At 27.7% G+C, this 16,129-nt stretch overlaps 1 protein-coding gene across 1 annotated transcript; it reads right to left on the bottom strand.

Moving 5' to 3' along the window:
- Window positions 1–380: 380 nt before the first annotated feature.
- On the bottom strand, window positions 381–1,526 carry LOC136078467 (uncharacterized). The gene has a single exon (XM_065794239.1). The coding sequence runs from the start codon at window positions 1,524–1,526 to the stop codon at window positions 381–383; it is 1,146 nt and encodes a 381-aa protein (XP_065650311.1).
- Between the last annotated feature and the right edge of the window lie 14,603 nt (window positions 1,527–16,129).

The following is a 16,129-nucleotide window of genomic DNA, read 5'->3' on the forward strand; positions in this document are numbered from 1 at the left end:
TTATTAAAGTAAAAGTTATACTGATAGGTCTATAATTAAGTGCTTTTGATCTGTCTCCTTTTTGAATATGGGTGTAATTGTTGCGTCTTTCCATAGTTGGGGTATTGATCTACTCTCAAGTACTTTGTTAAAAATAGTAGATAGATGTTTAGACATTTGAAAGCAAGTTTTCTTAAATATTATTGGGTGTAATGCATCAGGGCCTGGTGATTCAGATGAGTTTAGAATTTTGAGGTATGTTTCGATATTTACCGGACTTAGATCAATATTGTTTGTTAGTGGATTTACATTTTTATATGTTAGATTAAATGGTGGTGTTGCTGTTATTTTTTTGTTTGAAAAAGTATCAGCAAAAAAAATATTGAATAGATGGGCTTTATCTAGATCAGTAGTTGCAACAATATTATTGTATTGGATGTCAGGGAATGCTTCTTTGTTTTTTCTTTTTGATTTGACATACGAGAAAATGCTTTTGGATTTTGTTCTATGTCTCTCGCCAGTTTTTTTTCAAATTCAATAATTGCTTTTCTGCACGCTGCTTTTGCTTTGTTTCGTGAAATGCGGTACTCATCATATGTTTCTTCATTTCTGTTCAATATATATTGACGATATTTCTCTCGTTTAAATATAAGTTCATTGATTATTTGAAAGTCAATCCATTTTGAGCGTTTTATATTATTAAAGTTAGATTTTGGGATATTATTGTTGATAGTAGTTTTAAGTTTATTGAAAAAGATATTCCATAGTTGGTCTGAGTTGCATGTTGGACAGAGTTTAATATTTTCAAGGTCTTCATTAATTTTGTCATAGTTCCCTTTTGTGTATAAATGCTTTGTATGGTATTGTGGTATATTTATAATAGATTCAATAGATACAGTAAAGTAGAGTAGTTGATGATGACTTTTGCCAATGGGTGCTAGATGAGTTAAAAAGGAAATCATGTTTTCACCAGAAGTAAATAAGAGGTCAATTGTAGAAGGACTTTGATTTTGTCTGATGTGTGTTGCTTTTGAAATATGTTGGGTTAAAAAAGAATCGCGAATATTTTCAGTAAATTTAATTGATTTAGAGGAATTTGTAATAGGCTGTTTTGGATTTTGCCAGATGATATCTGGGTAGTTAAAATCTCCTATAATAAGAATGTTTGGATATTTGTTTGAAAGTTTGACAATGTGTTGATTTATGCAGTTAGTGTTTTCATCGTTACTATTTGGTGATCTGTAATATAAACTTAACAATAACTTAGAAGTTTTCGTTGCAATTTCACAACTGAGCGATTCAGATGGAAATATATCTAGGTTTATTAGGGATGACTTTAGTTTGTTATGTATAAATATTGCAAAACCTCTTCGGCAAGAACTATTCCTGTGATTTGTATGTAGTAAGTAATTTTCAATAGCAAACTCGAGATCATTAACTTTAATTTTTTTATTTTTAGGCAGAGTTTCTGTTAAAAAAATAATTTCGGGTTTCAGATTGTTTACAATTTGTTTGAGCTCGTGGCGTTTATTTAAGAAGGAGTCCATGTTTGTGTATATAGCTTTGACGGATTTAATTTCAGTAACTTTTTTAATGGTTTGAAAATTTTATAGTTTTTTTATATTTTTTGTTTACTAAAATTAAGTTTGACTTAATTTTGTAATGACTTCGTTGCGCCTAATGCACCATCGAAAGGGTGAGTTTGGTTCATTTTCAAGGAGTATTTCGTTTTTCTTATTTCTTTCTTTTCTAAGTTGAGAATCGATTTGCCTCTCGGCGAGTGTCATATCTGGATTATTGAAGACGTTTGTATATTTTATCTTTTTGTGTAATTCCCTAGCGGCAAGTAAAACTTTATTACGTTCACTGTTTTCAGGAAGTACTGCAATAATGCAATAATAAGCGGAGGAGTTTTTGAGTCTTTTTTGTTTTTTAATCTTATTATTTTAATAGGTTTTTCATTGCCTTTACCAATTTCCTCAAATATCTCGTCAATTATTTTTTTGTCGTCGTTGTTTTTTTTAAGTTCATTTATTTTTTTTTTGATTCTGGAATTCCGAAAACGATAATGTTCTTTTCACGCTTTTTTTTTCTTCCTGTTCAGATAATATAGTTTTGGTAATTGAGTTTACAACAATAGCTTTTTCTGCAGATTTATTTTTGTGATAAAGATTTGACCAAAATGTAGCTGAACTATTTTCGGTTTCTTTTTTCAATTCTAATAATTCAATTCTTTTTATAAGTCTTTGAATAGTTTCGTTCTGATCACGTATAATATCGGATAGTTCCGAACAGCTAAGTTTACCTTGTTTAATCATGAATATTGTTATGACGTCGTGTCGATTTTATGAAATTAATAATGAATAAATAATAATAATGTAAAATCTGAAAATAATAACAGGATAATAATAACAATAATAGTAAAATAAAATTTACAATAAACATAAAAAAATATATATATATATATTTATTATGTTATATTTATTATGCTATATAAATTTTATAAAGAAAACAAAAAAATATATATATATATATCGACTAAAAATTAAATTGATAAAAAAATAAAAAATAGAGAAGTTTATAAAAATTTGCAAACAAAACGACAAGAAAAAAAATTTTTGAATAAAAATTAAAAAAAAAAAAAAAAGTAATAATTATGTTTCTTACGTATTCAGAAAAAAAAAATATACGGCTTGTCTCGTTGAATGCAGAAGTTGAAAAAGGAGTATTATGAATAGGAGTATTATGAGTATTATATAATGAAGTATTGTCAATAGTATTGACAATACTTCATTATAATGAAGTATTGTCAATACTATTGTATTTTAGTGAAGTATTGTTAATACTAATATTTTATAGTGATATATTGTCAATACTAATGTATTTTAGTAAGTTAATGTCAATGCTTTTGTATTATAGTGAAGTATCGTCAATACTATTGCATTATAGTGAAGTTTTGTCAAAACTTTTGTTATCTCGTTAAGTATTGTCAATAGTATTATTTTATAGTAATATTATTTCAATTCTATTATATTACAGTAAAGTATTGTCAGTACTATTGTACTTTAGTGAAGTAACATCATATGTATTATAGTAAAGTACTATCAATACTTTTTTATTATTAGCATCATATTGTATTATAGTAAAGTACTATCAATACTTTTTTATTATAGTAAACTAATGTCAATACTATTGTAATATAGTGAGTTATTGTCAATACTATTGTTTTCTAGTGAGCTAATGTCAATAATAATGGTATTTAGTGATTTATTGTCGATACTATTGTATTAGAGTGAGGTTATGTCAATACTGTTGTATCATATTGAAGTACTGTTAATAATATTACATTGTGGTGAAGTATTGGTATTACTATTGTATTATAGTGCAGTATTGTCAATACTATTTTTATATAGTGAAATATTGTCAATACTATTGTTTAATAGTGAAATATTTTCAATATAATTACATTAATAAAATAATATATACAAATATTGCTCAAAACTTGTGTTATAAAAATATGAATATTTTTTATAATCTAGTCTCATAGACTCATCTCGTCTATTTTTTTTTTGCCTAAAATTTTTTGTAATGTCTTTATCTATTAAAAATAATATATTTTATAGTTGAAATAATAATGAGTATTATTATAATATTTTTAATACTATTGAGTAGATTCTTAATGTCATTAAAGGCTTTATTTATTAACCTCTTCTCCGCTGTTAGCGTTTTCAGAAAAACAGAAATTAAGTACCAAAAGTGCTATATTTTTTATACCATCTGCTACATCTTATTTTTTTCTGAAATTTATCATGTACAAACAAAATAGATGTAGAAAATGGGCTATAGGGTTTTAAAATTGAGCTTCGCCTTAATTCGACAAAATCTTAACATGAGAAGATTAAAGAAATTTTCGTTTGCAAAAAAATCAATGAATAAGTTTAGTAACCATACTTAAAAGTTATATAAAATGAAGATATTTCTTTCCTATTTTCAAAAATAATCTATGTTTATATTGTCTGACGGTTCCTTAAGTAAGTTGAAAAAATTTTGGCACAGAATTTTAGCACAGAATTGTGCTCCCTAAAACGGGATTTCCACGTACCTACAGTAGGGCAATTCTATTGAGCAAAGTTTTTCGAAAACAAAATTTTGGTATGGGCTTGGAAGATTTAATGTTTAAATTTAAGCACATTAAAAAAAAAACATAAAACTGACTTGGACTTTAACATTTAAAAATGGATAAAATTGGGTATTTTTGTGCGAATACATAAACTTTTGTTCAATAAAGCATGTAACAAAAAAATGGTTTGAATCTAATGTTTAAGGCTCATATTAATGTTGTTTGCTATAGCTAATAGCAAAGAACATTATTGTAAATATTTTACGGCCAACCACCCATGTAATACTAGGGTGATAAGGGGAGCTAAACATGCTAGTCATAAATTAACACTTTTAAGCATATAAGACAATAATATAATAAAAGCAAAACAGAAGTTAAACAAAAATCTAAATGAGCATTATCATTGACACGACTAGTGCATGACCGTTTGTCCCGGGCAGCAGATGTCTACGGGGTGCCAAAGAAACGTTACGTAAAAAAATAAGGTCTTTTATTGATATAGAAAATTTTTAAATAATAGGGCGCCAATCAGGGTTTTTCTTAGGTGACGTAATGGCTCTCCTTCCCCCTTGGACCCCCACTCATAAATATCTGAAGAAACTTTCTCTTTACAGATATTACTAAAAAAAATTAATACAAAAACAGCAAGTTCTGGCTGCCCCCGCTTCCAGTAAGGAGTTAGTGAAGTTGCGTGGGAAATCCTACCCACCGCTACGATTAATATATAAAAAAAATGCTTTATTTTAGGGAACTTTTTTATAAAAAGCTTATTTAAGATTCGTGTCACCTTTCCTAAATAATGCCTTGACCACCCCAAAATCAAGAAAGCGAGGCTTAAAAATGATTTTATTTTTAAACTCTTTTATGTTTTTTTACCGTTTTAAAAAAAAAAGAATCAGTTCATTTTCTAATACCTAAACCTTGGAAAACTAATATAAATTTAATTTTATAAATTTATATAAACAAAGTTCAAATAAATAAATCTTATTGCAACTAATATTACAAGAGTTACATTTTACAGTTTTTTTTAAATGCTTGGAATAAAATAATTGCTATTGGTAACATTTCTATGATTTTCTTTCCTACTCTGATCTTTAGTAAGAATAAAGTTGTCCTTTTTTTGTGACCATAAACCAGTTTTGATGCTTCGGTTACTGACTTAACTGCACGTTCAACCGACTGAGAGTTGCTTGGAAGAAATGTAAGCGGTAAAACCTTTCCAGATTCTTTTGCGTTCATCAGTTCAACAGATGAAAAGCAAATTGAAGTAGGAGGTTCCATTTCAATTTGGCATATTTGAACAAGATCAATCCAGCAGTTACAATGAAAATCAATTTTCATTATTGTTTTGGGTTTAAGCTTAGGAACAAATTCTTTATTTTCCTCATTTAGTTTCCTAATAATGAGTATTCGATCTATGGCTTTGTCGCGATTTACTTTCTCATCATCCATTATTATGCAATAGAGAAAATTCTCCTGTAAACAGCAAAATGAATTTCCAGTTAAGTTTTTAAAAACGACTTCTTGAATCTTTTTATCTTGCAGTTTAGTCAACTCAATCATTTTAAACAGAATTTTAGCTGAATCTTTATAATGACCTGATCGTTTTATACCCAACCAAATTGGAGAATATACTTGGAATATACTCCGTTATCATAACCAACTCTGCCGATGGATTTGTTTCTCTAGTATATTTATATATAATGCGTAATGCAAGTGTCAACCACCTTGCATGGTTCACAGGTCCAGGTTTTGTCATTGCATATTTTTTTGAAATTTTACCTGTAGATATACCAATGGTGTATTCACACAATTTTCTTTGATCATTACTTAAATCAGAAACAACACGCTCATCCATAAATGACTGAATTTTGGACATTATTGTAGAAAAAACTATTATAGGGAGTTCATGTATGGAATTTTCTGAAACCGATGAACAAACTGGACCTTTATATTTCTTAGGATCATATGTGTTTCCATCAAGTAGAATAATTACTTGTTTTAAGGGCAATTCATTTTGGTGTAGTTGACATCCAACTAAATGTAATTTTCTATTTATAAATTTTTCTAGCTTAACAAGGAGACCATTGTCTGTACCAGTATTTGAACTTGTCAAGAACCACAGCTTTAAGAGTTTCAGTGCTGTTAAACTCATTCAAAACTTCTTTAGTTGCATTTGCTTTGGAAACTCCAGTTCCACTTGTAATAATTTTATGTGTTAAATATTTTCTTGTCTTTGTTCCACTTCTGCAGTAAATGTGAGATGTGCTTCATTTTCAATTCCAGGTATTATAATTGGCTCACCTTCTGAATTTTAAGCAATTGTGTGAACAAGCGTTTCTTTATCTTTTTTATCATCAACTACAATAACTTTTAATTGAAAAACCTCTTTACTATGGTCAATGTGAAACTGTTCTCCTATTCTAAACTTCTCACTAAAAACTTTTTTTCTGTAATGATATTAGTTCTTTCAACAGCTGTTACTATGCCATAGTCAATTAGTAACCCTGTACCTAAATGAGCTTCGGCATTGTTACTGATTCCATAACGTATTGCTGCTTTTGCAAAGTTAGGCAAGTGTTTGTAATAATATAAAGTAGACATCTCTTCATAAAAATATGGATCATTGTTACTTTCACCGTCATCACAATCATTATCATCAGAACAAGGATCATCACACTAAAAAAAAATTATATTTATACTTGAATTAAACAATATACTTGCAGTTATATATATACATATATATATATATATATATATATATATATATATATATATATATATATATATATATATATATATATATATATATATATATATATATATATCAGATATATATATATATATATATATATACATATATATATATATATACATATATATATATATATATATATATATATATATATATATATATATATATATATATATATATATCAGATATCAGTTGTGCTAGCCCAATAGCACTGGTTAAACCAATTTAAGTACCAATTTAAGATTTTTTTCTAAATATTAAGACTTTTTTCTAAATATTTAATTGTACTTATGAATCACTAATAACAAATATAAATATTCTTATTTACCACTAAATTCGATTCTTCAAGACTTTCCACACAAGACTCTTGTTTATACAATGTTCCAATTACTTGTTTATTCTATAACTTAATTAGTCCTTTTTGATCAATTTTGCCAATCTGAAATGACCCTCTTCCACCCTTTTTAGCTCTTTGGTCTTTTAGGTACTCCCTTTCATTCACTGGTACCTAAATAAAAAAAAATAGTAAACGCTACTAATAAAATATTTTTTGCTGTAATAAATGTCCTTAAAAATCGATTTTTGTAGTTTTAAAATTTAGTTGCTAAATACCTTTTTTTCTTCGTCACAATTACACAATATATGCTTTTTAAAACAATCTTTAATATCACATCTAACCAGTCTGCAGAAATGATTTAATTAAGTTGTTAAATATTGTTTAAATTTTAGAATAAATATGCCAAAAATTTAAAGTAAGTTAATAAAAATTTTATTTAAATTTAAAACTCGATGAAGAAGTTCTTATTATACCTGTCATCACAATTAGCAACAGGAAGTTCACAATTACAAGCAGACAAATCAAACAATGAATTAAAATTCTTCTACAAATAAAAGATGCTAGATTTGTTCCCTTTTGATTTTTTATGATTACCACACAAAACTCTTTTAAAAAGTAACTCAAGTTTTTTGCCTATACTTCTCTCGTGGAGCAAGGGAAGCTTAGAGTTCACTTTTCTCCATAGCTCAACAAGTTCAATGCTTATTTGAGTAACAATTTTTTGATCAGTTTTTTTTTGGCAGTGAGTTGTTTATTGAGTTTGTAGCTGAACTGTATAACTTGTTTAAATGTGGGAAGGTCGCTAACAGAAAGATCATTTGGTAGTCCTGCAAACCGAGAACTTGTGCAGCGAGTTCTACTTTTAAGGGACTTAGCAACTTTTCCCATTTTATTTATTATCTATTTGAAAACAAGATGCAGTTACATATTTTAAAATACAATCCTTTATTTCTTATTTAGTTACAATTAGATCAATACACTTAATACAAATTGTAGAAATTGTAGATCATTATTTTTAACATTTTAATTCGCAAAAGCGGATAAAAACGGCATTGTTAGTAACTAGTGATTAATACAATTGGAAGAATGCAGCCAGAGCATTAAGTCGCCATGTAGTCAGTACTTTGCACAGAAATAGTATTGAAAACGTTATTTATATTAAAACTATAGGAAAGCGAATAGATGAAACTCCTGTAGAACAGTACATGTTTAAAAGGAACTATTGGCGACAACTTCTCAAACGGGTTTTAAATGTAATCAAATTATTGACGTTGAGAGGTCTTGCTGTTCGTGGAAATAATGAGGTTATTAGATCCGTGAACAATGAAAATTATTTAGGATGTTTTTATCTAAAATAATCTATTTATTTCAGAACACATTCAACAACTTGTCTTCAACAATTTGTGATGAATTTATTTTAGTTATAAGTGATCAGTCCTTGTGGCAGGTTATACAAGTAATTAAAGATGCAAAATATTATTCTGTCTAAGTAGGCTCAACACCGGATGTTTCGCATTCAGTCCAATTAACATTGATAACTCAAAATTTAATAGCAAGCGGACCAGTTTGTATAATTTATTTATATATATAAGCATACTGGTGAGAACTTGGCAAAAGTACTACTTGCATTTTTGGAAGAGAATACATAAGCATTAAAGACTGTAGAGGACAATTGTATGACAATACATTAAGTGTGCGTAGAAAAGACAGTTATATGCAAGTCTGGATTCGCAAAGAAAACAGTTTAGCTGAATATAATCCATGTTGTGAAGATTCTCTAAATTTTGTTGATCAAAACGCTGTCTACAGCTGTCCTGTTGCAGTTTATTTTTTTGATTTCGTTCAAAAACTGTTTTTGTTTTTCTCTGCTTCAAAACACCGATGGAATCTACTTTTAACTGTTCAACAGATTCTTGTCAGTATGTCTGATTCAATAACTGAAAAAGCTGACGCAATTGGAAGTAAAAGGACTTAATGCAAGTATGAATAAGTTAGAGACTGGACTAATCTTCAGGTATGGTCAATGGTTGTAGAAATATTTGACAAAACAAGCAAATGTCTTCAAGATTCAAAACAAGATTTTAATACGGCTATAAAAATATTGCAATCCTTAAAAATGTTTGTTCAAGAGCTTTGTTCTCAACTCAGTGAAATAGAACAGAAATGTAAAATTCTGTATCAAAATGATGCGTCTCAACAAGAGCATAAAAGTAAAATTAAGCAAAACAGAAGATAGGACTATCTTGATGCAGAAGCAGATGATGCTAACGCTGGATTGACGCCTTTGGAAAAGTTTAAAGCATACACATTTTTTCTAATCTCTGCATACAGTGTTACTGATGATAGATTTTTTTTATGCCTCAATTAATTTAAAATATTAGTAATCCGATGAAATTGTTCAATTTATTGCTTTGTTCAAACAATTTAACAAAGAAACCACATCAGCTGAAAACAAAATTTGTTTAAGCAAAAGTAGATATTTGCAGATGCTCATATTTATTGGTAAGCAAAGGCTCGTGGCTTTATTCCCAAATGTTTCAATTGCACCACGAGTGTATCTTTGTATAATGGGTAAAAGTTTCAGCGGAGAACGTCCATCCACTCAACTTAAGCTCATTAAAAACAATTTAAGATCAACCATGTGCAAAGAACGTTTAAGCGCCCTGTTGCTGTTACGCATAGAAAATAAACTACTTCAACAGCTTGATTTAGATTCTGTAATTGAAGAATTCGCTAATAGAAAATCTCGAAAAGTTAACGTTTAATAGTCTAAGATTTTAATAAATAAACAAACCTTTAAAACTCTCATAAACAGCAATATCATTAAAGAATTATTTGCATAGATTTAATAGTTTGTTAAATTTTTTACAATTTTTGATTACATTAAAAGCTACTATTTCTTTTCATGTTTAGATTGAAAGCTAATGTTTTGTTTTTTAGTTATTAATGTTAAAATAGCCTGAGTATAATTCTTCATTATTAATTTTTTTTATATTATTTCTAATTTTATAATATAAAAACTGATGTTTTGAGAAGAAGAAAAACTTGTGCTTCTAGAGTTTTTTCAAAAAAGAATGAAAAAAATCAAGATTGCCTGTATTTTCTTGAAATATAGATACTTTTGAGTGTAGCTGCATTTAAAATATTTACCAAAAAGCTATTACGTTTTCTTCCAAATGGAAGATAAATACATTATTAAAAAATAAAGCAAAAATAATTTTAACTAAACTTATTGGCAAGCTTGCCAGCAATGAACGCCTTAAAACAGCAGAAGGTCATTTCAGGGTAACTGCATATATTCTTACTGTTGATATTTGACTCAAACAGATAAAGAGACGACTTCTAATTGCTCTAACATGTTGTAAGCTATTTCCGGTTTCAATTTCCAAAAATTATTTTGCAAGCTCTTTTGATGAAATGCTCTCTAAATTTGTTGCAGTGTTTGTTAAAAAGTACAAAGAAAATGTTTCTGATGAACTTTTTACAATCTAGGCGTGTGCAAAAAATTACATAACCAAGGCAAACACAAGCAACAGAGTAAAGGAACTCCTGGACACCATAAAGGAGCTCGATTTGATACCCAGCTTTCCAGATTTAGTAACTGCGTCAGAATATTTTTAAAAATTTGTCCGTCTCCGTGGCCTCTGATGAATGAAGCTTTTGGAAGCCTAAATTATTAAACCATATATTTACGATATGATATGGCTCAAGTACGTTTAAGTGCCATGGCTATTTTGAGGATTATAAAGAAGCGCTTTAAAGAGCTTGATAGAAATACAGTAGATTTTTAGAAATACAATAGATAAAGATTTTGCTAATCAAAAAGCCAGTAAGCGAGAAATTTGACTTTTAAATATTTAAAAAAGATTTTAATAAAGTTATAATAACTATTAGTTCTGCATTATTCTGGTTATATCATTTACAATGGTTTTTTTACTGCAATTCATTTGTGAATCGCAGTGAAAAAACCTTTTTTTTTTACTTATTCATACTTGCATTAAGTCCTTTTACTTCCAATTGCGTCAGCTTTTTCAGTTGTTGAATCAGACATACTGACAAGAATCTGTTGAATTGTTTCATATCCTTTCTGCAGTGCATCAAAATACGTTAGAGATTTGTAAGTGTGTTATTAAACAGCCTAACCCGGGTTCCCAACGATCTTGCTATGTCACTGGTTTTAGGGGTTTAAAGACACATCATTTAAGGGTATTTCATTTTATAATTATAAAATAAAATAAAGTATGGCGTTATAACGCCATATTTGTTTTAGAATAACTTTTTTTTTTTTTGTTCTTTGATTTCTTCATAATAACTATTACAATAAAATAAAATAAAGAAGAATACATATAAATAAAAAATTACAAATTTTGTTACGTATAAAATAAGAACGCGGAGACTTGCAGAAGATCAGATGATCTTGTCATCAAGTACCGCTTACTATCGTTACGTGTTTAAAACAATTTTGTAATGTGTATAAAATAAATAAGGCGTTCTAATAAAGTTTATAAAACGAAAGTTAGCAGTAAAAAACGTTTTATATAAATACTTAAAATACAAGACTTGATAGGCATAAAATGTATAAATTGAATTAACATGATACACAAAAATAAAATTAATATAACAAAATTTAAATATACAATTATATAGTCAAATAAATATTTCTTTATATAAGAATTATTTATAAGAACTTATAAGAAATATTATATAAGAATTCGTAAAAACATTATAAATAAATCAAAATAATTAAATTAAAAAATATACAAGGATGCTTTCAATAGAGAGAATTATATTTTTTTAATTTCCTTTCAAATGCGAAAAAGTTCCAGTCTTGAGAAAAATCAAAATGTTTCGAAACTATATTATTCCATAGAAATGCCCCTCGAAAAGAAATACAAAACTTGCCTAAATTGGTTCTGAAAACTTGTTGAAAAAGGAAATTATCATTTCTTAAATTATATTTATTTTTTTTCTTTTAAGGAATATAAATTGTGAAAAGTTTCACAATTTATATTCCTTTATGTTCATTTCAACTGCTGTTCTCAAATTGTAGATAATGACAAATTCGTGTAAAGTTGGTGCGATATTTAGGTGAAAAGTTAGGAAATATTCATCGAACTCTTAAATAAGTTTTTTATTGAAAAGTAACTTAGTCTTAAAAGTTTCTTAAGATTTTCTCCTAGTACTAGTTTTTTATAAAAAAAAAGTGTGATTAGAAAATCATATTTTCGATGTTAATCATTAAAATGAGTTTTCGATCTTATTCCGTTTTTATTGTTTTCGACATTAATCAGAAAATTACATTTTTGCTCAGCAAAATCCACGATTCTTGTTTTAAGCAAAAAGTCTTAAACAATAAAAAAAAGACTTGTCCGCCACGTAAGAATATTTTTTTTTGTTTCAAGAATTTTTATTCTTAAAACAAGAACTTTTTTTCTTATTTCAAGAATATTTTCCGTTAAGTGTAAAACAATATTACAAGAGTATTTTTTCTATGGAAAAAATGAAACATTTTGAAATTAGGATGATATATAAGAATATTCAAAAAGTATTTATACAATTAAACAACTCTCATCGTTGAAATAAAACTTGTTGTTCTTTGAAATGTCCAGTTATTGTTAATACTTGTAGCGGCAATATTCCTCCCATAGGCTACTCATCTGACTCAAACAAGTTTCTGTTGAGCCTTTATCTTTAAATAAAATATAATGTAAGTGTAAAATATTATGTAAACTGTGTATGCCGTCTTGACATGGGCGTCATAATCCATGTCCATTACATAGTGTATTCCAATAAGTCCAATCACAGCGTCAGAAAATGTAATACTTCGTAAAATAATCTTTTTGCCACGCATAACGATTGCCTCATTTCCATTGTCTGTTATGATAAGGATTTATTTTATCTGAAAATAAATTTAACAAACTCAAATCTATGTTCAATATAAGGCTTCCTAAAATTTAACATTATCATGTTTTCATATCTTAAAATGTTAGAAACACTTACTTTGATATATATATATATATATATATATATATATATATATATATATATATATATATATATATATATATATATATATATAAATATATATATATATACATAGGCGTAGAAAGAATTTTTTGGTGTTCGATATAGGTAACTTCTAGACATGGAGCAAACTCCAAACATTTATATGCTTATACTTATGTCAAATAATGACGGTTTGCAAAAAATTGCGATGATTGGAGGCTGGGTACAAAAAAGCCCCAAAATTTTCGCCCCCCCCTGCCCCAAACGTGAGAGCACCAAGTTGATGAAGTATTTTTTGTACTATTCTTAACTAGACTTATTTTCATCGATAAATTTTAGATTTCATTTTAAAATATTTTAGCGTTCAAAAATTATGACCATATAAAGTTTAAACCCCCCTCAACTTGAGGGGGCTGCAAATTTTATATGGTAATAATTTCTAAACGCTAATAGATAATACTATGAAACTTAAAATTTATCGATGAATATAAGTCTAGTTAAGAATAGTACAAAAAATACTTCATAAACTTGTTGCTCTCACGGTTGGGGCAGGGGGGCGAAAATTTTGGGGCTTTTTTGTTCCCAGCTTCCAATCATCGCAATTTTTTGCAAACCATCATTATTTGACATAAGTATAAACATATAAATGTTTGGAGTTTGCTCCATGTCTGGAAGTTACCTATCTCGAACACCAAAAAATTCTTTCTACGCCTCTGTATATATATATATATATATATACATATATATATATATATATATATATATATATATATATATATATATATATATATATATATATATATATATATATATAATATATATATATATATATATATATATATATATATTTAAGTGTTTTCAAAAGATCATTCAAACTTACAGCCTTTTCTAAAAAATATGTCCAGTTTTAGTCTTTTTACATTGCGCATATTTGGAAATTTGCAATTGCTAAAAAGAAAACACACATAAAACATACACATGCATTTCACGGATATTTAGAAATAGTACTAATACTAATCAAAAAAAAATAATTAGCAATAACAATATTAAAATAGCAATAGTATTATAAACAATAACAATAAGTAATAATGATATGAATATTAGTAAAATAATGCTATAATAATATTTATATTACATATAATCAAAAGCAATAATAATACCAAAAGCAATAGTAATAATAACCCACAATGAGCCCAATATTTTACAAACAGTATCTCTCCAAAATAAAGCATAAAGACGAGTTTTAATAGTAGAGTTTAGTGATTTAAATTGAATATAAAAAAAAATTATTTCATGAATAAAATATGGTAAATTGTTCCATGATTTTATGCATTGGTTTGTGATTTATGGCCGCACTAACTGAACAATGATTTAGGATATATAATTTAAGGTTACTAAAAGATGGAAGATAATTACCAATATATAATATATTTACCAGAAATATAGATGTTTTACTTAATTATGTAACATGCTTATGTAAAACATTTTGCATCATGCTTATGTAAAACATGCTTATGTATAACATGCCATGTTATTAAATTAAAAAAATATATATGTACAGTCCACATTTTGGACTGTTCACTCTCTTATAGCCTTAATTTTATTTATTTACTAATAAAAAAAGACATTTATTTATTGAGATCAATAATATGGCTGCAACATAAATTTTTACAAAAATAAACTAAAAAAACAGTTGCCATATAAAAAAAGATTATGTAGCTAAGAACCGCAGCCATTTTAAAATCTCTGCGATTTCTAAAAATTTCTGGCATATAATCGAGTAGGTACAATCGGCGGGGCGGGGCGGATCAGCGGGGCGGATCATTCAAATAACACGGCACTCTTAATAGTTAGATTTCTGCAAACGAATTCAACCTAAGCAAACATATTGTTAAATTTTTTTTTAAAAGAAATGACTATTCCAGTTTTGACAGGTTACTTAAGTCATCTTAAGATTTTATTGCAAATCTTATCGCCAAGAGCAATAATGAAGATAGACCGACTACACTCGATAATTTGGCGCTAATACACTTTCGCATCTCCTCCGAATTTACAGATTTTAATTGCAGATTCTGAAAGAACGTCGTATAAAACGAAAAAAAATGGTATTCAATAACAGAGTTCATCAAAGTAAAGGGCTCTAACTCGATCTCGATGTTTTGAAAAAATACACACAAAAACGCTAGTTTTCGCCATCTTTTTTTAACGCAACCACGTTATGTTTGTAAAACTATTTTGTTTATTAAATAACCTGGTTTTTATTGCCATCGCGCATTATAATGCTCTTGCGCAAACATCGTTGTTTTAAAGTCATTAGTTATAAGTCATTAACTTTCCTTATTCCATTATTAACTACGACGATTTTGCAATTAAAATAACGTACGTACGAAATATTCAATGTTTTTTTATTTAGGTCGTTTGGAAAGTTCGTAGAACTCCCCTATTAAAAAAAAAAAGAAGAGTTTTTTTGAATTTTATTTTATCAAATGTTCAAAATAATGTCCATCGTTATCTATACAAAGTTGCATTCTTTCAAGCCATTTGTCAAACGTTTTTTTATACTCTTTTTTGGGTATACTTTGAAGTAGCTTCGTTATGCGAGTTTTTTGACTTTTGACGTCAGTATCGTCATCAAGATTTTTTTTTATCAAGTCGAATAGCCAATAATCGGATAGAGCTAAGTCTGGTGAGTATGGTGGGTGGCGAATTATTGTAATTCCAGTTTGGTTTAGATTATTTGTGACGGTTTCAGTCACATGAGGTTATCATGGAGAAATTTGAAATTTTGAGTGCCTGTTTTAGGTCTTTGCTTATTTTTTTCGCATATAAGAGGTTTCAAACAATTTTTTATATAATATTCGTTAGTAATAGTGTCTCCCTTTTCAACATAATCCAAATGAACAACACCTGTTGTTTTGAAGAAGATGTAGAA

Source organism: Hydra vulgaris, chromosome 03 (genome assembly GCF_038396675.1).
Source record: "Hydra vulgaris chromosome 03, alternate assembly HydraT2T_AEP".
Classification (NCBI taxonomy): Eukaryota; Metazoa; Cnidaria; class Hydrozoa; order Anthoathecata; family Hydridae; genus Hydra; species Hydra vulgaris.

Excerpts from the sequence above, each read along its gene's own strand:
- LOC136078467 (XM_065794239.1), bottom strand. The coding sequence starts at position 1,526 with ATGGACTCCTTCTTAAATAAACGCCACGAGCTCAAACAAATTGTAAAC.